Source organism: Monodelphis domestica, chromosome 1 (assembly GCF_027887165.1).
Source record: "Monodelphis domestica isolate mMonDom1 chromosome 1, mMonDom1.pri, whole genome shotgun sequence".
Taxonomy (NCBI): domain Eukaryota; kingdom Metazoa; phylum Chordata; class Mammalia; order Didelphimorphia; family Didelphidae; genus Monodelphis; species Monodelphis domestica.
In genome coordinates, this window is record NC_077227.1 from 457,390,006 (window position 1) to 457,415,736 (window position 25,731).

Below are 25,731 nucleotides of genomic sequence, written 5' to 3' on the forward strand. Positions count from 1 at the left end.
AAGATCAGGGTTATGAAGAGGTTTAGTGGACTACAAGCTCAATTTTAGTCAATACTGTAACATGGTAGTCAAAAATGCTGATCTTAAGTTGTTTTTAGAAGCATCATGTCTAGCACAGGGGAAATGAGAGTCCCATGGCTTTCTGTCTTGGTCATACTACATTGTATTGAGTTCTAATTCCATATTTTTAGATGGACATCTGGAGATTTTCCAGAGGAGGATGACTAGGGTGGTGACCATACCACATGGGGATCAGTTGAAAGGATGGGGAATGTTTAGCTTGAAGAAGACTTAGAGAGGATATAACAACTGTTTCTTCCCTGAAGTATTTGAAGGACTATTATGGGGATGAAGAATTAGAGTGGTTCTCTCTGGATCCGGAAGGCAGAACTAGAAGTAACAGACAGACCCTGTCAGATGGCTAATTTTAGTTCAATGTAATGGGAAATTTTGGAATAGTTAGAACTATGCCAAAGTGGGATGGGTTGCCTTGGGAGTAGCTGATTTCTTCCTCAGTACAAATCTTCCAGAAAAAGTCAGATGACCATTTGTGGGAGACATTGAAGAAGAGATTTCTTTATAGAGATGGGTTGAACCAGCTGGACTTTGAGGTTTCTTGAAACTCTTGAGATTCTGTGCTCTCCAATTCTGACATTCGATCTTCTAAGGTTCCTTTAGGCTTTAACAGCCTGTGCTCTAAAGTGTCCTTGAGGTATAACATTTTTTTTTCTGGATGTATCTTCTGCCTCTACTATTCTATACTCCAACATCTACTGTTCGATGATTCTATGATCCTTCTTGAACAGTTGACCAAGATGAGTGAATGTGTATGTTCTGGAACAGGGGAGGGGGAAATCTTCTGGGTGGTATAACAGAGAAAGTTGGGCCTAGGAAGCAATGATAGTCTCTGGACTAATCTGAACTAAACAGATACTAGTCTGAGAGGTTTCTCTCCACCTTTAAATGTGTTTGTTTTTTGTCCTTTTTCTGGTTTGCCAATCTGTCAGTCTTTAAAAGCACAGTGAGTGGACTGATGGTTCAGTTAGGCAGAGGTAGTACCTCTTTCTGTCATTCCCAGAGCCTCATGAATTGGGAAAAACAGAAAGGTAATGTCTACTATAATGTCACACCATAAAACACTTTGGACTTGGAGACAACCCATGGCCTCTTTACATGAATGGAGACAAAAATCTCCTCTCCTCTCCATCTGTAGGGGAAGAGTTTCCCACTGGTTCATCCCCCCACTGGAAACCTTGAGGCCAAGAGGCTAGAGATTTGATATCTATTTTTGACTGCCTCAAAAGATACTTATCCTCCCTAGACCTATTTCCCCAAATGGGGCGATTGAATGGGATCATCTCCAAGGAGTCTACTGGTTCTGCCTTTATGGCAGAAGGTCTTTTCCAGCTTTGACATTCTGTGTTCCAAGTCCTCCTTCACTCATGAAGCTACAACCCATCAAACAGATTCACAAAAATCTGAGAACTCTTGAAATGGAGAAGATTGGGGATGATAATAATCATGGAACTAGAAAACCTAGAATATGATGGGGGCAGTGGGGATAGATTTCTGGGCTCCTTTGACTGCCCAAGTGTGGTAACAAAGAATGCTATGAGAAGCTCCTTTCCCAGAAGGAATGAGAATGGGATGTCCTTTGTATAACATGTCACTATTGTATAACTTTTTTATTATTACCAATGTTTAATGTATGGAATTGTATCCTGGGGCAGGTTTTATCCCCCACACCCTCATGTCTGAGGTAGAAGCAGGAGAAGTATCAACACTAATATCAAGTTGGCAAATGATCCAAAGCATCCTCTTCTTTTATGATAGATTTTTCTTCTATGATATGATTTTTAAAAATAGTTACAATTTATTAAAAGAGATGACTGATTAGGCATCTGCAATGGATACAATGGAAAGAGCCCTCAACTTGGGAGTCTTTAGATTTTGGTTTGGATCCTGCTTCTGTCATTAACTAGCTGGGTGGCCAAACTGCTTTATTTTTCTGACTCTCAATTTCCCTATCCATAAAATGGGGATAAAAATCCCTACCTTGTTATACCCTCATAGGGTTGCTGAAAGCATCCAATGAGACAATGGATGTGAAAGCCCTTTGTAAACTGTAAGATATAAGCAATAATGAGCTTGGGAGACCATAAAGTACTATCTCAAAATTAATTAGGGGGACTATTATTATTCTTTCTACCCTAAAAGTTCAAAGGTCAAGTAGAGTGCAAATCCAAGATAGAGGGTGCTTAGAGAAAAAACAGAGGAGGCAGCTGTAGCCTGAGGAGGGAATTACCTACTGGGGAATGTGCAAATGTAAAGTGGGGGCATCCTGTGCAGATACCACCTGAGAAGAAAGTGAGTGAGTTAGAGAGAGAGAGAGAGAGAGAGAGAGAGAAAGAGAGAGAGAGAGTGTGTGTGTGTGTGTGTATGTGTGTGTATGTGTGAGTGAGTGAGAGAGAGAGAGCATATATGCACTGGAAAAAGAATATGTGAGGGGGGTACATATTTGTGCTTTGGAGAAAGAATGTATGTATATGATTATGCATGTAAGAAAGAATGTGTGCATATGCATATATGTATGAGAAGATGTGTGTGGGTATAGAGAAGGGGACTTGACCAAGGTGTTTAAATAGCCTGGCTCTTGGGAGGGCTTTCCAGGCAGGGCAGCCCTGGCTGGGTAACAAGGCTACCTCAACAAGCCCTTGACCCCAGTTTATCCAGGCAGGAGGGGAGGTGGACAGCAGATAGCTCCAACCTCCTCATTCGGTCACATCAACAGACATGAAGGCCTTGATTGCTGGAAACTTGTTGCAGGAGAAGTCAATGTTCAGCTGTTTGGTGCCGCTCCTGAGGGGGGTGATCTCAAACTTGAAGTTGGAGTGCTCCTTGGGGCTTAGGGATGGCACCCTGAAGAAAAGAGAGAAGCATGAGAAGAGATGAGGAGGAAAGAGAACCAGTTGCCCCAATCTCATGTCACCTGGGGGACACAGCCTTAGCCAAACAGTGCTGTATGAAAAGACAGCTCACTGGGAATCGTGAGACTCTTGGATCCTGGTCTTAGCTCTGCCATTGCAGATGTGCAACCTTGGACAAGTCACCTGGGTCTCAGCTTCCTGTTCAATTTTTCCTCCCAAACAGAGAAAGCGAGGCCGCTTCCAGTTCTGATGTTTTGTTTTCTATGATTTAAGCCCCTGTGGCTAGCGGTAAAGCTCTGGGGGCTGGTGAAACCTGGGTAGGACTTGGGATGGCCTCTTGAGTCACTGGCTTGGAGCTAGAAGGATTTCAGACGGCACCTTGTCCAAACCCCTGTTCTATTCATGAATCTCTTCCATAGACGTTCACCATTATGCTCCACTTTTGGGAAAACAAACTAAAAATTCTCCAGGGATGAGGAATTTGCTGCTTCTTGGGACTGTCCATTCCACTGCTAGGAATATTAGGAAATCTAACAGTTCTGCCATTCAATGCTAATAGTTCTTCCGTGTAGTGAGCTGAATGAAGTCTCCCTCCCTATAATTCCTACCCACAACTCTGCTCCTAGGTGTGCCTGCTGGGGCACAGTCAAGCAAATCTAATTGCTCTGTGCCAAAGCCCCAAACCCAGAGTTAGCCTGAAGGACACCTCAAATGACCTGATCTGGGGCCCTCTTCCTCCAGGCACCTCTGAAACCGATAAAGTCTCTGTTTAGTCATAGAATGTTGGAACTTAAAGGGATCAGAGAGATGATCACATAATTCTAGACATCATATAGACACACATTCCTCAGAGGAGGAAATGGAGGACCAGAAAAACAAAGACATTTGCCCAAGGTCACAGGTCAAGTTGGCAACATGGCCTTAGATCTGGGACCCAGCCTATGGAGAACATTCCGTGTTTATGTGCCAGAACCTCTGGCCTTTGTGAGTGCCCAGAGAATGGGCTGCCTCCTCATCCTCTCCTCCACCCTTTGCCCCACAGGTTACAGGCCCTGGGCCCTGCAGTGACTGGCAAGGCTAGAGCAGAGGTGGGAGAAGGGGTGTAGAACACAGGCTTTGAGAATGGCAAGGGCTCCCCCAACCACACCAGATCTAATCGAACCAACTTCCTGAATCACATCAGTCCCCGCCCAGGGCTGAGGCCCCCCAAACTCACCTAATTTTGAGGTTCCCTCGCATGAGACCGCTGCCTTCCACCGTGAGCACACAATTATCCACTGGTATATCCAGGGGGTTGGCAAACAGAACCCGCACATTTACGGGGGTTTTTACTCTGGCCTGGTCCAGTAACTGTGGAGAGAAGATAGAGATGCCGTGATGGCATTGTTTCCCTAGCCTCACTAGTCCCTGGGGGCTCCTCTGTGGCTAACCTAGGAGGCAGTGGGGGGAGAAATGGCAGGACTCAGGCTTTCCATTCCAGCTCTGCCCCTTACTCACAGGCTGAGAAACTTGGGAAATTAGAGCAGGAAGGTCTCTTAAAGGTCATCTAGATCAGAGATGTCAAATAGTGAGGCCCAGGGGCAACTCTCTAGAGAGCTGTCAAATCAAATTCACGTGTAATTGGGAACTATTTAGCAAAACAAGTAAAAAAAAAAAACATGATGTTAACATGTGGTTTCTAAGCCTTATGTGGGCCTATAGAAATCCTTATGAATGGTTTGGTGACCCTATTTCTGTTTAAGTTTGATACCACTAAGCTAGACCAACTCCTTTTTTATAGATGAGGAATTGAGGTCTAGAGAGGAGAACTGACTTTTCCAAGGTCACTTGGAGTCAGGGAAAGAGCCAGGAAAAGAGACATGATGTTTGGTTCCTGAGCCAGGGTTTTTCCCTTTCCCAGTATGACTCTGGAAAAAATACTTGAAGTATTAACTAAAAAAAAATTGGAAGTTAATTGATATTATTTTGTTATATATTATAATAAAAAGAACTTCTTAATATGTGTGAATTTAAACCTTATTCCAATAGGCCCCGATCTCAAAGATATGGCCAATCTGACCCTGATTATGCCATGCATTCATGCCTGTGCTCTCCCAGTTTGCTCGAGGGACCTCCCCAAATGCTGGGATCTCCCGTATTTTTATCCAACACCTTGTTGATAATAGTGGAATACATCGGCTTCATTATCCCTCACTCTCACTACCTGACCATACAGTATTTATTGGACTTTTCTTCATTAACGTCCTTATTTGCCATTTGTGGCAGTGGGCTTGTACTTTCCCAGCCATCCATGTGCTTCTCCACTGCTCACAGAGGGACCCTCATTTTAAAAATTCTTCCAGAGATGGTAGTGTGCCGGGCCACGGCTATTGAAAAGATGCACCCTTTTGTTTATAGGAGAAGTTTGGAGTCATTAAAGAGCTTTGGAATTTCCCCAAATTTCCCACTTTCCTACTCTTGTCCGATATTAGGCCTTCTTCGTGTTTGGTTATGCTATCCATCCAAGCTATTGACGCTGATGGACAAGCACTCTAGGTCACCCATCTAGCTCTGTGTCATAAAACTGAACATTCTTTCTTCACTTGTTTTTCCAGTGTGGATGGTCAGGTCAAACTGCCTGGAGTGGTTCCACATCTCTTCCAGGTTCTGGAGTGAGACACAACCAGTAGAGAAGTGCTCTATCTTTCCCATATCCTTGGGAGGTTGGTTGATCATCCCAATTAAGGTGGGGGGAGAATCATAAGATGATAACATCCCTGGAATAAATAGTTTGCCTCTGCAGAACAGCAGGAGTAGAAAAGTGAAAGCAGCATTTGAAATCTGAGGACCAGGGTTCAAATCCCACCTTGGTTACTTGCTCCCTGGGTAACTTTTGGTAAATCACTTAATTTCTCTGGTTCTAAATCTCATTTGTGAAGTGGGCAGGGCTGGACTACATGACTTCATGAGTGTGTACCAGAGAAGATTCGTTTGTTTCCCCATAAGGCTCTTCTTTTAAAGCCTTCCATGGATAGAGTAATCCCCAGTATACTGTCACAGCACAGATGGGTTAGAAGTGGAGATAAACCCTTAGGGGGTTCAGGAGACAGCCTGGAAGGACTCTGGCCCCAGAGGAGAGGCTTTGCTTGAGAGCTTGATGTCTGATGGGAATCCAGCTTTTCTCTCTAGCTCTCCTCCATCTGGGCTCATCTCTTCCCCTTGCCTGAGGCCAGTGTCCCCTATGGGGAAGGTGGACTTTTAGGACTGTTGCTGACAGAGTCCTGATTTTCTATAGCTACAGTGGCTTTGTAGTTGAGCTGGTTGTGGCTCCCCTGGCCTCTGGACTGGACTGCAAATACTGGTAGTGGCAGAGAGATGGGCCCCACACACCCATTACAGCAGAGGCTGTAAGACTCCAGAGGCAAGGTCTTGAGACCTTCTGTGCCTCAGTCCTTTCAAAAGAGGACAGGGAGGTACCCTCTTTGAGCTAAGCAAAGTGGCTTCTTCAAGTCCCAGAGAATCTCTTGCCTAAGAAGGTGACCCTCTAGAAGATGCTGCTTCCTCAGCTCTCCATCTTATTTGTAAAAGGGAGACATGCTTTTCTTCCTTGTAAGACTGAATCCTTCTGAGGATTCAACAAGATAATGGAGTTAATTAATCCATATTAATAATATATTTTAATAATATTGGATAATGAGTGCATTTTACAATCATATATTAAGAACATGGCATTCCTATGGAATTTAGAGCTGGAAAGGTCTTAGAGGCCATTTAGTTCAATCTCTTCATTTGATGGCTGAGGAAATGGGCTCAGATGCCCTAGTTAAACCCCATCTTTTACAGATGAGGTAACCTGGGTCCTGGGAGGTTGTGATTTGCCCACGATCACATGAGTAGTATGGGGCAAAACTGGATTTCAAACCCAAGTTAGTGCTGTCATTTTACTATCTATTTCTACTGTAAATAGCTGGTAAGATGGATGGGTTGGGGGGAATGGGTGATATCTTTGGAAAGGAAACCCAAGTTTTATCCAGAGAATCCACCAAATGAGGATTTTCAGCCTCAGACTGAAATTGGAAAGGAGAAAACCTTGGAGCCTGATGTGGGCCAGCAGGAAAAGGGGGGTACTGACAGGCATCTGGCAAGAGGATGAGTAGTTAACCAGGAAGCAAGCTCCCTGGAAGGCTTGCATCTCTGTTTCCCAACCAGGGTACTAGGTTACTCTGGGGCATTCTGGAGACATGCTTAATTAGTTATGTTGTCCAGAGTTCCTTCATTCCCCCTTTACTGTCTATCTCCAGTGTGACCTGAGAAGTTCATAGATATGACTTAAACAAATGTTAGGGTATAGAAAGAGGAGAAGATAAAAAGGGGATGTGACCATCTATTTCTTCAGGCATGTGAATATGCACCAGGAAAACAATCTGGTATAAAACCCCGAGTTGAGATACTATTAGAAACTATGTAGGAATCATGGCTGCCTCTGTGTATATTTGGGAAGGATCATCTTCTTTCAAAGAACTCAGGGGTTGTGGGTATGATAGTGTTTTCAGCATTCTTGAGATGTGGCTACACTCATTTCAAAGTAATGAGTGTATGTGTGTTGGGTGAGGGTCCCTTTCTCCCTCCCCCTCGCTCCCAGAGTCTCTACCCTTTACTCTCCCCCTTCCACCCCATTCCCCAACCCCACCATAGGAGCATCCTTTTACCTCCAGAGTGATGGCAGGGTTGTCCAAAATGACATCTCTCTCCACCACTACCTCAGCCTCATCAGAGACTTGACACACAGCAGTGATACGGACCATGTTGTCTGCTGTCAAGTAGTTTTCATATTGAGGGTATGAGATCCTTACTGGGTACTCTGCCTCTGCAAGGAGAATTCCAAGAATGAGTAGGACAGGGTTATCTTAGGACGTGAATATGAAGCTAGGCCACTCTGGGGAAATGTTCCTGGTTCAATTCTTGTTTGACTTCTTAACTAATCTCTGATAAAAACACTTCTTCTTTTGGATGTTGAGGTGGCCACACAGCTGCTGCTAACAGCTACCCTGGGATTAGGATAGGACATTCACTGTAAAAGAGTTAAGCAAACTCCCAGCAGGCCAGATTTATATATAGGGGAAAGTTTTTAAGAGCTTGGGCACTGCTGCTCTCCTAGAGAAGAATGAAGGATGTTTAAGTCCCCAGGACCCAGTCACGTCTGGGCACAGAGGGCCGCCCAACCTGGGAGAGATGCTCTCTTTCCTTCCTTCATTCACCAGTCACAGAAAGTGACCCCAAGCGGGAGCCACAGGCTACATTTCAGTTTGACAGGAGACTCACATGAGCCCTACAGGGTGGCATATCTCAAACTCAAAGCAAATTCTGAGGTTGCCAGGTAAGGAGAGGTATGGAGCCTAGACCATTGGTTTCTGCATTGGTTTCAGGCCCTCCCACCTGCCTAATGGTCTCATTATAAAGTTTAGGATAGATGTGGGTCTCCTCCTTTCCAGGGGGCATTCTCTCATCTTGCTTTATGGTACCAAGATGTTTCACATAAGTTATGGCATTTGATGGCCACAACAACTCCAGGAGTTAGGCAGTGCAGGGGTTATTATTCCCACTTTTAGATAAGGAAATTAAGACTCAGAGAGAAATAATTTGCTTGTGGTCACTTAGTGGCCTCAAATCTAAGTGACTAGCTCCTACTATGTTGGCATTTGCCCCTTGAGGAGGAGAGGGATCAGGTTTCCTCCTTTCCTCTTTGCCCTCCTCTTCACACTAGCCAGATGACAAAGACATCGCTGAGCCTGACTCATGTGCCTCCCTTCAGAACCCCATAGCTACCCTACAGAGACTCCCCATTATCAGTGACATGACCCTCAAAGTCAGACTGGACAGGCCTACAGCACCTGAGAGAGGCAAAGACACAAATGAGCAGGTGGGACCTTGCCTCCACTTATCAAGCCACTTTACCGCTGTTTGCCTCTGTTTCCTCATCTGTAAAATGATGGAATTGAATGTAATGATCTCTGTTGCCCCTTTATGGGGCAGGTAGGTCTAGTGCTGGGAAGACTCCTCTTCCTGAGTTCAAATCTAACCTCAGACAGTTACTAGCTGTGTGACCCTGGGGAAGTCATTTAATGCTGCCTGTCTCAGTCTCCTCATCTATAAAATGTTGGAATTGAAGAGATTCTTTGTTGTTCCTTACAGCTCGGACATTCTAGAATTCTACAGCCTCCTAATTGGTCCCCCTCCATATCTGTAGTCTCCAATCTTTCCCACCAAGGTAAATTTTCTAGTGTATCCCTCCCTGCCTGAGAACATTCAATGGTTTCCCATTGCTTATAAGGTTCAAGTGTAAACTCCTAAACCTGTTATTTAAAAATGCTTTTATAAAGATTATATCTGGTCCCATTCAGCCTACCTTGGGAGGCTTCTCAGAGGCACCAAGGAGAGAGTATGAGGCCTGTCAGGAAAACCTGAGTGTATATCTGGTTGTATGATCCTGAGCAAGTCACTTCATTGCTGTTTACCTCAGTTTCCTCATCTGTAAGTGGGTGGTGGGCAGGTAATAACAATAGCTACCTTCTAGAGTTGTTGGGAGGATTAAATGAGATTTCTAAACTTCAGTTTCTTCACTTGCAAAATGAGGATTATAAGAAATGTACTATATTACTACAATCTGTACTATTTAATAGGGTTGTTGTGGGTAAAATGTAATTTCTTTAACCACAAAGCACTATTCTTTTTTGTTTTTATTATGATGTTCTGCCTTTGGGAGAAGGTGTAAAGGAAGGCCTATGGTTTCTATAGTTTCTTCCCAACCAGAACCCAGGCAAGAGGAGAAATTGTAGTTCAGGCCCAGCAGAGGCCCCATGAGCTACAATACATAACCCAACCTTGAGAAAATCTTTCATCTGAGAACCTCAGAGCACTTCTGCCAGTTCACAGCCTGCCTCAGTCTCTTCTTGGACTATCTTTCTGTCTTCCCTCTAGTAACCTGGATTCTGGCTCTGGATCACTCAGCATGAAAAAATCAGTTTTTGCATTATTTTACTGGGGCCCAGGCAAGGTGATGCTGGTAAGTGCCTAACAGCTAGAAGGTTAATGTGCATTATTAACATTTACTTCATTACTTTCTTAAATCTAGACAAAGAAAGCAAATAACCTGAGTCCTGATCTGTAACATGTAATGATTTCCAATGTGTAAATGCGCATGCTGAAAATGTAACAAATGGCTCTAGAGAGCTGCCACCAGCTGGTTCACTCCACTCCACACCTTGCTGCTCAGTGTGCATTCCCTCCCCTGCCCCCAGCCACCACACGTCCTTGTCCTGCTCCATTCGAATCCTGGAGCGTAGGGCTGGCCTTGCTTACCTGTAGAACCTAGCACATAGTAAGTATGTAATAGATGTTCTATCTCACTACAAATAAATGAACAAATAAAAACATTTATTACGTGATTACTATGTGCAAACTGCTCTGCTAGGGGCTGGGAATACAAATTGAAAAGTAAGAGTCCCTGATTTTAAGACATTCATGTTCTAATGGGGGAGACAACACATAGATCTACCTATCTGTCTGTCTGTCTATCCTTTTGTCTATCTCTGAACTATCAATCTCTGTATTTCTCTATCCATCTACTCTCAAATTTGTGTTTAATCACCTTATCAATCAATCAATCAATCAATCTGTCTATTTATTTGTTTGTCTTCCTGCCTGTCTCTATCTATCTATCTATCTATCTATCTATCTATCTATCTATCTATCTATCAATCTATCATTTATTTGTCTGTCTGTCTGTCTTCCTGCCTGTCTCTATCTATCTATCTATCTATCTATCTATCTATCTATCTATCTATCTATCTATCTATCTACTGTTTTGTCTAATTATCTTGCCCTTCAAGGCTTGCCTTCTCCCTTCATCTTTACTTTTTGAGCTAACCTGGAACCTTATGGGTCTCTTCTTGACTTGTACTGCATACTCCTATAGTCAGCTCCATTATTTCCCACACTTTAGGGTAGAATCAATAAGCATTAATAAGCTACCAGTAAACCTTTGTTAAGTATCTACTATGTACTAGACATCATTCTAGGTCCAGGGGTTCTCTACCCCAGAGTTCTCTCCCCCAAAGATCTTAAATTCCATTGAGAGAGACAACATTCCTACCTCCTTTTTAACAGTATTAACTCTGTGACTTTGGGCAAGTCACTTGCTTTTTCTGAGCCTCATCTGTGCAATGGGGACAATAATCTCTGCAATGTCTACCTTCTTTGTAAGGATTATAATATATGCTGAGCATAATGTCAATTATAAATTGTAGAAGAAGAGGGAATTATTAAGGGAAGAGCTCACAAGTTACCTTCTTCAGGGTTCAGAGAAGCGGTGAAGGAATTCTTCCACACCTCATGTACCAGGGTCCCATTATACACAATAGTCCAGGCTGTCATGTTCACTGTTATAGTCTTCCAGTCTCCTGACATGTTTTTAAGCTGCAGGGCCAGGTTGACCTCTTTCCCCACTTCCAGGGTGCCATTGACCTTGAACTTCCCAGAGATGCTGGAGGGCTTCTCCGCTGACCCTCCTGCCTCAGATGATGTGGCACCGAAACGCCCAGCTTCCGGCTTCAGCTTCTGCAAAGCCTTCATGAACACATCCCTCTCTTGTTTGGAACCTGTGCAACAGGGGATAGAGAAGGTGTTAGAGGAAGGATCTTAGGTGTTTTGAGGTTGCCTTAGAATAGTGGCAAGAGTGCTAGACTGCAAGATTTGAGGTCTAGTCTTGCCTTTGCTATCGATTTGCTGGGTAACTTTGGGCTAGCAGCTTCCCCTCCTTAGATTTCTGTGTCCTCATCTGTAAAACAGGGAAGTTAGAATCCTAGACGATCTCTATTTAGGTTCCTTTCAGCTTCAAGATTCTAAGTCTGACTCAGTTTCAATTTCACAAACATATATGAAGTTTCTTCTACATGCATACCTGCCCACTGGGCTAGGCACCAGGGACATAAACACGGATACAAGATAGATACTATTCTTAAGGAACAATCTAAGGACAATTCCAGGTCTGATATTCTCCAACCTCAGGTCCATTCCAGCTCCTACAGTCTGTGTTTTAGGTTGTATCTGTCTATGACTGGGAGCTAATGCCAAGCTTCAATCCCTAAGACTGACATACAAAATAAGGACTGTCAGTGGAAAGAAGGGAGCTGACTGTACTGGCCCCACCTCTCCAATCTCCTCCCATGTTGGGCTAGGAGAGGGATCAGCTCCAGCTCTCAAGGGAAAGCCAGATTACCAGAGCAGCCAGGTTCCTGTAGTCTTGGCTCCTCTTGGCTTCTTCCCATCCTTTAGCAGAGATGTAGGCTGAACTGCTCAGGCCAAGAGCTACTCTGGAAACTGTACTTCTGCAGAACTGTCTGCAGAAAGGGGAGTGCTCACACTGGGACAATGTAGGTCAGCTTCTGGGGTTTGCCCAAGGATCTGGACTTCCTACTCCTGTGTTCAGTCTTTAGTACTTCTGTTACGCAGAATGCTTAGCAACCACTTTTATGAGCTACTCCTTGGGGCAAAGCTGGCGTCATTAGGTGAGGAAATTGAGGCTGACTGGTCAAATGACTCGGCTTCATGTCATGCAGGAGCTAAGGCAGAGCCCAGAACTCAGGTTAGGTCCTCTGGGCTGATGCCACTGGGTCATTTTCCCACTTACAGGGTCCAGTAAGGCATGGAAATAGCCTTTGTTGAAGCTACATGGGGCCAGTAGGGAAAAAGGCGGTGGACCTGGATCTGCCAATGACTCTTTTGTGACCCTGGGCAAGTCATTTCTCATTTCTGATGTTCAGTTTCCTCATATATTAAATGGGAATACGAATACTTCATAGGGTTCTTATGAGGTAAAAATGAGATACCGTATATGAAAATTTATATACAAATGCACTTTATAAAGTGCTTCTTACAATAAGTTGTAGCCTTTTTATTTATTTATTTTTATTTTGCTTTTGACTTGTTTTATCCTTATTCTAGGCTTTTTGCATCAACATGACATTAGCTTGGAATAAGTCATACTCTCAAATCCACCTTTTTGGGATATATTGGACATCAATCTGCCGAGGTTTCTTTTTATTCTGCATTCAGACACTTTCTGAGGTTTAGTCTCTACTATTAGGTATAGTCTCACTACAGAATGGTGATTTAAAGCCCACAGCTCTATAAGCTGTAGGTGAGGTTATTGGTAGGATGGAGCAGCCAGTGTCAGTTTACAAAGGAATCTTCTTTCTGGCACTGATTCTGCCCAGGACTATTTTCTCTATAAGAACCATGAAACAGAGAATATCAGATCTGGAAGAGACTTTAGAACTGATGATGTTAGCTTTGGAAGGGACCTTACAGGCCATCGACTCCAACCCTCTCATTTTAAAGGTAGGAAACAGGTCTGGAGAGAAAAGATCTATCAAAAGTCATTCTGGGAGTTGGCAGCTGCTGCATCCTTTGAATCGGGGACTGGCAAGCAGGAAGCGTGGCATGTTACTTTGTAAAATTATCCTAAAATCCAAAGTTTAAGATCTTTTAAAGTAATTTTAGGAAAAGAAAATTGCCAACACCCAAACCTAGAAAGTGAATCTTCTGGTGAAGATGTCATAAGGATGCTTATAGAAATCACACACTACATCAAGAGATCCAGTGTAAACTTCTGGATATAATAAACTGAACTGAAGGGGGTTGAACCTATCACTTATTCTGAATATAAACTCTTATATCAAAGGGGAGTACCCCAAATTGTTTTTTGTCAATGTGTCTATCAATAATTTTTTCTTCTTCCTTTTTTCCCTCTTATCCCCCAAATTGTTATAATTTCCCCTATATAAGGGTACAATATTTTATACCTCCTAGTGACTCTTAAGTTTATAAACTCCAAATGGTTCATTGGTGAGACCTGACATGTTAATCTGAAAAATCCAAGTAAGGAGATTTAACATGTTGGTATCCCAAAGAATTAGAGGTGGGAATTGTGTGAAGGAAATCATTGAGCAAATTGGGTCATGAGGATAGAATGGCAGTCAGAAAAAGGCAGCAACAGAGTCAAGAGATCACCAGATTGAAGGCACGGCAGATGTCCTTTGCACTGCCCCCTGGACTGCCCCCCTTGGCAGCCCAGACAAAATAGAAAGCCACAGCTGGCACCCAAAATGTGATGTGTGAGAATTAGTGGGTGGAGAAAAAGTTTGCCAAACTGAGACAAGAGGGGATTTAGTGCTCTTCTCCCATGTTTGTTGCTAGCTGGACTTCCCTGTGAGTATGGCTAATGAGGGTCACAAGCTAAATGGAGCAGCAAGGAAAGTAACCTATATATCTCTTTCCTATTTTCCCATATTTTTCCTCTACTACTTTTGATTTAATAAAATTATTAATTTACAGCCATTCTCATAATTTTCCCTCTTACAACCTGTAGGGACAAGCTAGACTGACAGGGGTTGTGTATGGGCCCAAAGCAATCTTAGAAAAGGAAGGGGGGGGGGAAGGAATGGAGAAAGGGGACAAAATATAGAGAAAGGAAGGAACGAAAGATAAAAAGGGTTAACAAAGGACATAAACCTAGGAACCTAGAGACCTTGATTTTAAGTCTTAGCTTTACTACTAATTAGCTGGGTGATCTTAGGCAAGTCACTACCTGTCTGGACCTTAGTTTTCCTATCTGTGAAATTCCACTGTTGGACTATATTACACCTCAAAGGTTCCTTTCAGCCTTAACATTATATACTCTATGCTCCGAGTTCTGTTTGGTATCCCCTTTTACTTCTGATACTTTCTGGTATGTGTTACATTTTTATCTTTTATAGTCTAAGGCATCTTTCAGGATGATATTCTTTGTTCTAAGCTCTATGGTTCATTTGATGTTCTATATCCCAATACTCTTCCACATTCTCTGCTTTAAGATCCCTGCTTGCAGGAGTAGCTAGATGTCTCATTGGAGAGAAAGTCAGGCCTGGAGATAGGAGATCTTAGGTTCAAATTGGGCCTCAGACACTCCCTAGCTGTGACCTTGGGTAAGCCATGTAACTCCAAATGCCTGCCTTACTGCTCTTCTACTTTGGAACCACTACTCGGTATTATTTTTAAGACAGAAAGTAAGGGTTTAGGAAAAAAAAAATCCCTGCCTTCTCCAACACAGACAATAGCCTAGGATTCCATATGGATTTTTGTAGGTGCCATTTTGTGATGCCAGTGTTGTAACTTCCCCCATTGGGAAAGCTTTACTGAGGTCTGCTGGGGACAAAGCTCTCTGCTAGGCATGAAGACAAAGATGACCACAACATGGTCTTGATATCTGGAGGAGAAAGTTATGGTCTAAGTGGCCTTTGATTCTTCCCTACTTTGCTGGCTTCCTTGCGTTACATCATCTCCTGGCTTGCTTCTCAGTGATCGGTGCTTGTAGGCATCTTTAGTCTTCTTTAGAACCCAGCCCTTTGTTGGAGGTTATTTGGATCAGGTCACTTCCCTGCCAAAAATTAAATGGCTGCATCCTGCCTAAAGGACACAGTCAGATCTCATGACTTGGCACTTGTGGACAACCACCACCTGGCTTCAGGCTGATGGCTTGTCCTCCCTTTCTTAATATGGCCTGGATGCTTTTGCTCCCATTGATCCATTCAGCTGAAAGCATATCCTTTGCCATTCAGAATCTTCCCTGTCTTTCAAGACCATCTCTTCCATGAAGCCTCTTCCCACCTCTCCTTCTTTGATATTCCGCTGACACTTATTTCACATTCCCTAAGAGAGTCATTTCCGGTCATGGCTTCTTTCTCCCCTAGACAGCCAGCTTGGTGAGTGAGGACAGAGATCACTCTTTATTCATCTTTCTATGTCTTAGGACCTCAAAACCCAACATCTACGGGAGCAGTGAATGAGGGAGAGCCTAGTCTTGGCACCCCCAGGATCCCAGGGCATGAGACAGACAGGCATTGTAACCAAAGTGGGATGGCTCCTGTTTCTGACCCAGGGCCCTTACCTTCAGGAGGCTTGTATTTGTCTGTGACATCCACTCGAGAATTGCTGCCCACAGCCTTGGTGCTGATGAACTTGCCCACTGAGTCAGTTTTGGTGGAGTTTCGCCTGTTCTTTCCATCAGGGGTAACCATCCAAGTGATAGAATCAGCATTCACTTCGGCAAACACAAAGGGCATGTCATAATCGAAGTTCACATCACCTTGCTGGACAGCAATGACAGAAGCAGGACCACACTGGAACACTCCTGGGACACAAAGGGTCAGACAGAGGGTAAAGATGCAGCCCAGACATCCCCACCCCTGTGCTTCTCCCCCCACATGAGTTGACCCTCCAATTACCCCATTTCCCTCCTTTCTCTGCCGTTTTTCCAAATCCCACCTCTCCCTCAAGAACCAGATCAAGTCTTACTCCTCCATAAAGTTTTCCCTAAACACCAAATCTCAGAGGGATTCTCCCTCTTCTTGCCTCCTATAGATTGTCTGTACCACTCCCTGAGTTCTTGTCATAAGCTTCCCAGGATTGTTAGATTTTTCTGTGTGGGTTTCTCCATTGAGTATGGGATATCCTCAGGGATAGAAACCATGCTGTGTGTTCTTATATTTGTTGGAACAGAGTCAAACTGAGGTTTGGCAGGATCATTTTTACATTGTTCCTCCAGGGCCTTTACCCTTTGATGAGAAGTACCAGAACTAGCAGAGGGATCATTAATTTTGAGGGACTTACATGACTGCATTAAAGAATGATTAATGTGACAAATAGGTTATAATATAAAAGACTAGAAACATTTTTTTTCAAGTACCAAAGGATTAGTAGATTGAGGGCAGGGAGCACATGATGTCCAAAGTCCCATCCAATTCTAAGTTGTAGGTGCCTATGAAAAGCTAATGGCTTCTATTTGGGTTGGACTAGTTAACCAATGGATCCTTTTTTTTTTTTTAAACCCTTACCTTCCATCTTGGAATCAATACTGTGTATTGGTTCCAAGGCAGAAGAGTGGTAAGGGCTAGGCAATGGGGGTTAAATGACTTGCCCAGGGTCACACAGCTGGGAAGTGTCTGAGGCCAGATTTGAACCTAGGACCTCCTGTCTCTAGGTCTGACTCTCAATCTACTGAGCTTCCCAGTTGCCCCCCAGGATTCTTTTCAAATGACAAAAATTCCCATGATCCCCTGAGTTAGAAAATGGGAAGGAGAGATCCATGTGAGCTTCCTGTCAAATATCAGATTTGAGCAGGGCCTTGAAAGAGGGGGAGAATCTGGATTCATAGGGAGAAGGGGTGAGGGCATTACAGACACTAAGAAAAGAAAGAATCAGGAGAACACAAGGTATGTTTGAGTTTTGGGATGGTATGGTCATGCTGGAACAGAGGATTTGAGGTTGACAAAAATGGGAGATAAAATTGGAATATAGATGGTGAGGCTGGATTATTAAGTTCAGACTTCATCCTGAGGGTAGAAGGGAACCACTGAAAGTTTTTGGGCAGGCCCTATGAAATGTTGAAAGCAGTCTTTTAGGAAGTTTTTCTCTGGTAAATGTTAAATTCCAGGATGGATTCCTAATACCTATAGTATGACTCAGGGCATCTGGCTTCCCTGTCTTTATGTGATAAGGGGTTAGGGGAATGCAAATTCATTTTATTATTAGTCAAAACCAATTAAAATAAGGTGCTGAGAGCCATCAAAGACCACACTGTTTGACAGGGTCCACGTGGAAACTGGGGACTGCAATCCCTAGGATATTCTAGGATATTACCAGGAGAGCCCACTTACAAAATTAAATCGAAGGATTTTTATATACCCACTTAGATAGGACCCTCTTGTCTAGGCATAAAAACTTCTGGCAAATCTGTGCTCTGAATTCCCTAACCTATATCTGGGTCATGTTGATTCTACCCACTGATCCTGCCCTTAGCAACAATGTTTCATTGACTATCTCCCTAGGCTTCCTGTCTGTTGTTAGGTTCCATGGAAACATGTATGTTGAGAATGATACTGTGTGCCAAGTAGATTTGTGATCATGAGGGTATAAAATAAAACTAGGCCTCAGCCAAGGCAGAGCAATTTATCCTGTGAAACCTGTGTTGTGGGTTGAATGCGAAAGTTGTGTCCCATCCATCATTTTGCCTACACTGTCCCACCTCCAAGACTCCATCCCCTGTGGGAGGCTGGCCCACCTCACAGCAATAAGGAAGTTAAATTTGCTAGGGAAAATGTTATCTCAAAGACAAATTGAAATAATTTTGGCATCATCTATATCATCTTCCCCGTTTCTCTCCATTAATAGAAGAAATAACACTTTGCTGATCCACATGCCAGGACCAAGGAGATAATCAAGGGAAAGTCTTAATTTTACCACCTTACCTTGACTCCTCTCCTGTGGAGTTGCATCCAAAACCTGCCATCCATTATATGCTGGGCTCAAGTCAGCTCGAACAAACCAGGCTTCATTCCAGACATGGAAGTTCCTGAATGACCAAATCAGAGTTACTTAGAGCATTAGAGTCACATCAGCTAGATCATTATACTTGTTTTACAGATAGAGAAATGAGGTAAAGTGATTTGTTCAAGATGACCCAGTTAATTATTGGCAGAAGAAGAACCAGGTTTTCAGCCCAGGGTCCTTTCCACTGCATCTTTTGATTTTCTGAGAGAACACAAATGAACAATATTTCTTTTTTTAAAAAATCTGGTTTATACCTGTATTATCATGCAAAGCACATTTCCATATTATTTATTTTTTACCAAAGAATATTCATATAAAACCCCGAACCCCCAAATAAGAACATAAATAAAGAAAGTGGAAAACTATATACTTTGATCTGCATTCTGACTCCAGCGGTTCTTTCTCTGAAAGTGGATAGCATTCTTTGTCCCAAATCTTTGTATTGCTGAGAAGAGCTAAGTTGTTCACAGTTGATTATTGTGCAATATTTCTGTTACTATGAACAATGTTCTCTGGCTTCTGCTTATTTTGCTCTTCATTAGAATAAACAATATCTCTTAAATAATTACTATGTGCCAGGCACCCTCCAAGCACTGCCCTCTCTTTCCCCCAAGATCTCTGGGCAAGGTCTCATCCTATGGTCTATCCCAGTAGCTCATTACTGCATCTCTCTCTACTCCCAGATGAATCCATAAAAGTTTCCAAAATAAAACTAAGTATAACTTGTATTAGTTAGATTCTGCCAGGACCAAGTGTTCAAGCATATACAAACTTCTCTTGAACCTCCTGAGAGGGAGTATGGGATAATGGAAAGAGCACAGGCCAGAAAAACAAAACAAAACAAAACAAAAGAACTAGGTCCCCAGTCTGCTCAGGCACTTACTATGTGGTCATGTCATCTCTATGACCTTCATTTTCCTGTTCTGCAAAATCGAGATAATATTCACCCTACCTATCTCACAGAACTTGCAAGGAAAGCACATTGTAAACTTTTAAATGCTATAAAAATGGGAGTTGTTTTTATTGTTCTCCTGACATGGAATAGCTCCAGATTTGGAGATGATTGAAAATCAATAGAGATTAATAGTCATCCGGCTAAGAGTCCGACTGAAAGCAGTAAAGGGTGTATGTGGGAGGGGAGTGAAGTCTGGGCATTCAAAGTTAATAATGTTTGAAGGATATATCATGGCAATGTTACAAACAATAGTTTACTGAGATTTTAGTGAATTATTTGAGAGTCTTGCTTACTATTTTTATGCACAATATGTACAAGATGGCAGAATGTGGTTTAAGCAATAATTTCAGCCAATTCTGACTTGTTTGAGTGACTAGGCCCAAAGAGTTCTCATTAATGCTTCCATGCTAACTTGGAAGAAGGCAATAATAGAATCTCAGGGATCTGTGCTTTATCCCGTATGGTTTAACATTTTAATCAATGACAGATAAAGGAACAGATGGCATACTTATCAAATTTTCAGGTGACAGTTTGAGAGGGTTCGCTAACATGACTTTTTAATTAAGACAATCAAATAGGCAACCATCTAAAGTCTTATAATTATATTAAACAATCAACTTTCCAAGTACAAGATCGGGGAATTTTGGCTAACTAGCAGTTTGTGTGAAAAAAGATCTGAGGGTCTTCAGTGAATTGTAAGATCAAGAGGAGTTACAACTGTGATACAGGAGTCAAAAAATCACCTGAGATCTTGGGACAGGGATAGACACTTGACCTGTGACTTGTTTAGTATTGAGAACTTCTAGATGAGGAAACTTTCTACCGATGCAGGCCAGCGACATCTCTATACTTCATAATCTTGAGAGTTGCCTACCACAGAGAGGCTTTGTGACTTGCCTGGAGTTATACAATAGGTAAGTGTCAAATGGGGAACTTGACCCCAGGTCTTCCTGACTCCAAAACCAGCTCTGTAGCCAGGATGCCACCCTCTCTCTTTAGTCTGAGGCTGTACTCAAAGAGATGCTCAGGAAACAGGATCAGGGAGGTCATCCTTTTGTTGTACTCTGAACTCATCAGACAATATCTAGGGCATCTTGCTCAGTTCTGGTGACCATACTTTAAAAATGCTTTGAAAAGCTAGCAAGAATCCTCAGAAGAGCAACTAGAATGGTAGAATGCTTTAAGACTATGTGATATGAGGACTGGTTGAAGAAATTGGGATGTTTAGATTACACAAGAGAAGACTCAAGGGTGGATAAATAAGAGTTATATTCAAGTATTTGAAGATCTGTTAGGTGGGTTAGACTTGTTCTTTTGGCCTAAAAACAAAACAAGGAGTGATCAAGCAATAAATGTTTATTAAGTACTTACTATGTGCCAGGCACTGTACTAAGCATTGGGGCAATGAGTGGAAGTTCAAAGAATCAAATTTAGACTTGATATCAGGAAACATTTCCTAATAATTAAAACTGTTCGAAATATAGTGGGTAGCTCAAGAGATAGTAGGCCTTCCAGCAAATTTGATGGGAATTTTTAAATTTCTGTTTATCATTTTTTATAATTTGGAGCTCAGTGTGATTTCTCCTACAACTTCTGGTTAACTAAAAGCCTGTCTTCTGTTAATATTAATGACTCATGAATCAATAGAGTTAAACATTCTTGAGATAAGAAACCAAATGAAAAGAAGGAATATAAGATCTTTAAAACTTCCTAAAAATGCTTTATTTGTGGAAGCGTTTTCCTGATGCCAAGTCTTCCTGACATGTAAAATCCCTTCCTCTTAATTAGCCCATTGTGGCTTTCTTAAAATGTAGCCTTGTAGTTTTAAAACATAGTATTCTGGGGGGATTGGGGGAGAAGCTGGGTAGCTCAGTTGATTGAGAGCCAGGCCTAGAGATGGGAGGTCCTCGGTTCAAATCTGGTCTCAGACACTTCTTAGCTGTGTGACGCTAGACAAATCACTTAACCCCTATTGCCTAGCCCTTCACTCTTCTGCCTTGGAACCAATATCCATTATTGATTCCAAGATAGAAGGTAAGGGTTTAAAAAAACAAAAACAAAAACAAAACCCCATAGTATTCTGCAAACTTGGTGTATAATCTATAAGCTGACTTAGTTTACCTATAGAGTCTGTTTAACAAAGTTTGCTTCCTTAGGGTATATATGAGATTATGACTTTGCTCAACTAAGTTTGTTAAACTTTTATAACATTGAATGGAGCAAGGGGGTATGAATCTTTTTTTTTTAACTTTTACAGCCTGAAAGAATGCACAAGGTTGAACTATGTAAAATAATTCTTTCTATCACAATGACACAATTTTGACTGGAAGAAACCTTACTAATTGGGGTGCAGGAGTTACTTTTTTACCCCTTGAACCTTTGCTTAAGCATAATAAAATTAGGTTTTTACCTCTAAAATTTCTGTGTTGTAGTAGAACTTTTTCAGCAGCAGTTATTTACATGAACTCAAAAAGGAGATATTTCTTCCATGATACAAAGAAAGTCTAATCTCTTGAGGACTTCTTATTCGAGTACGGTTTAAACTGGATGGCTTTTGAGGCACCCCTAGATTCTGTGATTTTGCTTCAGTGATCTCTCAAGCTATGAACTGGTCTGCACCAGTAGCTGTACCCATCTCTACTCAGTTCCCAGATCTATTCATCAAAGCCCCAGGATCTGCACAGTTGGAGGACAAAGAAATATAATCCTTCCTCCCAGGAGTCTGGTCTAGTGCAAAGAAAACTAGATTTAAAAGAAAGGTTCAGCTTCTGCTTCCCTCACTTACTACCTGGGTGATCCTGGGCAAATTTGCTTCCTTTTTCTGAGTTTCAGATTCAGATAAAATGGGAATAATATATCTGCTCGGCTTTCCATTTAGGAATGTGATGAGAAACGAATGAGTTAATGGGTCTGAAATCTCTTTTGAAAAGTACTACACAAATGAGAAGTGACTATTATTAGCAGAGATGATAAAGCATTTTAATAGAGAGAATGGGCACTGCAAAAATAACTATAAGAGCTAAGACACTGAACATCACAGGGCTTTAGGGAAGGGAGAAGTCCCAGGGGCTTGGGATGGTCAGCGTAGGCTTCTTGGAGAAGGTTAGACTTGCTCATGGGATCACATATGGAAAGGACCTCTCTCATTTTATAGATAAGGAAACTGAGGCCCAGTGACGTTAAATGACTTGCCTGGGGTCAAACAAGTAATGTTTCTATCCACAATCTAGTGAGCCCATAATCTAGTGATTCAGTCCCTGCCTTCCATCAACCCTCAGGATTTGACATTCCAAACTCCTTCCTCCAATGGGGTTAGCGAGAGGGGTTAGTCCCCGGAGACCTTCGTTATATCCTGCAGTTTGAATATTTTCCATGACACCAGAGAGAAAGGCCTAGACTTGGAACTTCTCTAGATCCAAGCCCGGTGCGGCCTCTGCCCACGCTCCATTAGTGCCTTCTCCTTCTTGAAGTTAATTTTTGTTTGTCTGTGTAGTATTGCGGCCCCTTAATGGGATGCAAGGCCAGGAGGACAAGCATTCCCCATTGCCTTCGTGCACCCATCCCTCAGAACCAGTGGTGAGCACTCCTTACTGTTTGTGGAACTGAATGACCGCCATGCCTCCAGGCTGGGGGTTGGGCTGAAGCCCTGGCTGGAACCAAACTGCCTTTCTAAACGATCCAAACGGTCTTCCCCCATCATTCATCAGGCACTGGCTAAGCATTTACTATGTAAAGCCAGGCACTTTGCTAGGGGCAGGGGGAGAACACTGCACATTAGTCTTTGCCCTTCAGGATCCCACGTCTTACTGGCCCAATACAACATTTACTCAAGGAAATGAGTTCAAAGTAGTACGGGAGAACCTTAACAATGGGTGTGTGTGCAGAAAGGTCTTGGGTAGGAGGTAACCTCTGAGCTAAGCCTTCAAAGAAGCTAGGGATTCTGGGAGGCAAAAGGGAGGCGGGGGTGCATCTTAGAGGCAGAAATACTATAGAGCTGTAAGGTTTACGGAGGGCTTTGTGAATATTATCTCACTTTATCCTCACAAGAGTTACTGTCCCCATTTTACAGACGAGGAAACTGAGGCTGAGGGAGACTGGTTTGCCTAGAGACACTTAGCTAGCAAATAACTGAGACAGGATTTGAGCGAAGCCTTTCTGACTCCAAGGCCATCACTCAGTCCACTACCATGCCACCTAGCTGCAAAGGGAACAAATGAGAGATAGCAATAGCAAAGAAGCCAGTTTAGCTAGGCTACAGAATCCATGAAGAAGGGCAATGAGCAAACAGTTTAGAAACAGACTGGAGCTAGAGTGTGTAGAGCTTTAAGTATCAAGCAAAAGGGCAGCGAGGTGGCTCAGTGGATTGAGAGCCAAATCTGGAGAAGGGAGGTCCTAGATTCAAATTTGACCTCAAACACTTCTTAGCTGTGTGACCCTGGGCCAGTCACTTGAGCCCCATTGTCTGGCCTTATTGCTTTTCTGTCTTGGAACAGATACTTTGTATTGGTTTTAAGATGGAAAGTAAGAATTAAAAAAAAATTAAGCAGGAGAGCTTATCTTGAATCCAAAAGGCAAGAGCAAGGCCACTAGAGCTTGAGAAGGGGAGTGATATTTTAGGAACATGACTTTGGCAGTGGGGTGGAACATAGGTGTCAAATGGGTCTGGGATCACCAAACCAGATTATAAAGTGATTGGAAAATATTTGACAAAATAAATAAAATAAAAATACGATAAAAAAAATAAAAATACAATAAATCACAGATACACACACACACACACACACACACACACATTTCAACCATTGCCTTCAGTCTTGGAATCAATACTGCGTATTGGTTCCAAGGCAGAAGAGCAGTAAGGGCTAGGCAATGGGGGGTTAAGTGACTTGCACAGGGTCACACAGCTGGGAAGTGTCTGAGGTGAGATTTGAACCCAGGACTTCCTGTCTCCAGGTCTGGTTCTCCATCCAGCTGCCCTAATAATATTGTATTTTAAAATGAAGTCACTGCCAGGCAGTGAAGTCAGAAGGACCTGGGTTCAAATCTAACCTCAGACACTTCCCAGTTATGTGACAAAACCCAAACCCAAGTCACATGTGAGTAGATTAATGTCCTTCTCCCCTTTCTCTTTGATTTTGACATTATTGGAGAAAAGAACAGACAGGGCATAGGAGAGCCTGGAGGCAGAGATATTGACTGGGAGGCTCCTGCAGTAATAGTTCAGATGAGAGATGATGAGGCCCTGAACTAGGGTGGTGGCCATGTGAGTTGAGAAATGATCCCCGAACCAATGGACACTAATGAGATCACAGAAAAAGCAAAATATAGAGAAAAAAAAGAAGAGGGCCCAGATCGGACCCTTGGGGGGGGGGCCCTCGCAATTAGAGACCAAACCATCAAAGGGGGCCCAGAAAGAATGTTCAGAGAGATAGGAGGAGAACCAGGAGGAAGCAGTGACCCAGAGACCCAAGGTCCACCCAGGGATTGGTGTGCCATATTACGGCAAGAAAGATGGGGATTGAGGGAAAAAATCATTGGGTTTAGCAGTGAAGAGTCTTGGCCTGAAAGGAAAATGTGGAAATTGAGTTAAAAGGTAGCAACTTCTGCCGTTACCATGGAGAAGAGATTAAAGTCATTTGCAGTGAGAACTCGGGCTGTTTGGGTTATCTACCTTGCTCCTTTGAGCTCAGAGAAATTACAGGAACTAGAGCTAGAAGGAATGAAAGAAAGAAGGAACCGAAATACACACGGTTTTAGGATACAAAATGCAAAAAAGGCCGAGCTGCCAGGAAGCTTGGGACAGAGTGAAAGTGATCTCAGGCCCCTGGCCCCATCAGGAGCTGGAGGGGTGACATTACTTGTCCAAGGTCCCACAGCTAGTGAGGACCCTCTTTCTCAGTTCCATATTTCATTCTGATAGCAGGATGGTTCCAGCATGTAAATTCTCATCTCAGGGAGTAGCTACAGAAAGCAATTCCTGTTTCACAGGTTCTATGACTATGGAAATAGTGGCAAGTCAGGGGTGGGGAACGTTTGTGGAGAAAGTTTACAGGGAAAGTCATAGTAGGCAAATGTCATTCTGGGCCACAAATGCAGAGCTTCCAGAAGGCACAGAACATGCCCATTTCTCTGTATTACAACAAGCAAGTCACTTCATTTCTCTGAATTCTCAGTTTCCTCATCTATACAATGATGATCCGGAAGGACTCCAAAATCTTAGGTCCTTTCCAGATCTGAGAGTCAATGTTCTAAGGATCCAGCAGTCCATGTCTGAGGGTCGTTCAGTCATTTTTCAGTCGAGTCTGACTCTTGGTGACCCCACTTGGGGTTTTCTTTGCAAAGATACTGGAGGGGTTTGCCATTTCCTTCTCCAGCTCATTTTACAGATGAGAAAACTGAGGCCAACAGGGATAAATGACTTGCCCAGGGCCACACAGCTAGTAA

General features: G+C 42.9%; 1 protein-coding gene and 1 long non-coding RNA gene across 3 annotated transcripts in view; one reads left to right on the forward strand and one right to left on the reverse strand.

The window, feature by feature from the left end:
* LOC103103620 (uncharacterized) overlaps positions 1 to 25,731 on the forward strand; it is a 71,828-nt gene that overhangs the window by 21,829 nt on the left and 24,268 nt on the right. The gene's annotated exons all lie outside the window — the stretch shown is intronic.
* Positions 1,670 to 25,731, reverse strand: part of TGM3 (transglutaminase 3) — a 51,372-nt gene continuing 27,310 nt past the window's right edge. Inside the window, exons 8-13 of the mRNA XM_007474948.3 lie at positions 18,251 to 18,354; positions 15,892 to 16,134; positions 11,252 to 11,563; positions 7,616 to 7,773; positions 4,144 to 4,277; positions 1,670 to 2,919 (exon numbers count right to left, since the gene is read on the reverse strand). Coding sequence (XP_007475010.2) covers positions 2,772 to 2,919; positions 4,144 to 4,277; positions 7,616 to 7,773; positions 11,252 to 11,563; positions 15,892 to 16,134; positions 18,251 to 18,354 — 1,099 coding nt within the window. The 3' untranslated portion in view covers positions 1,670 to 2,771. The remainder of the gene's footprint in view (positions 2,920 to 4,143; positions 4,278 to 7,615; positions 7,774 to 11,251; positions 11,564 to 15,891; positions 16,135 to 18,250; positions 18,355 to 25,731) is intronic.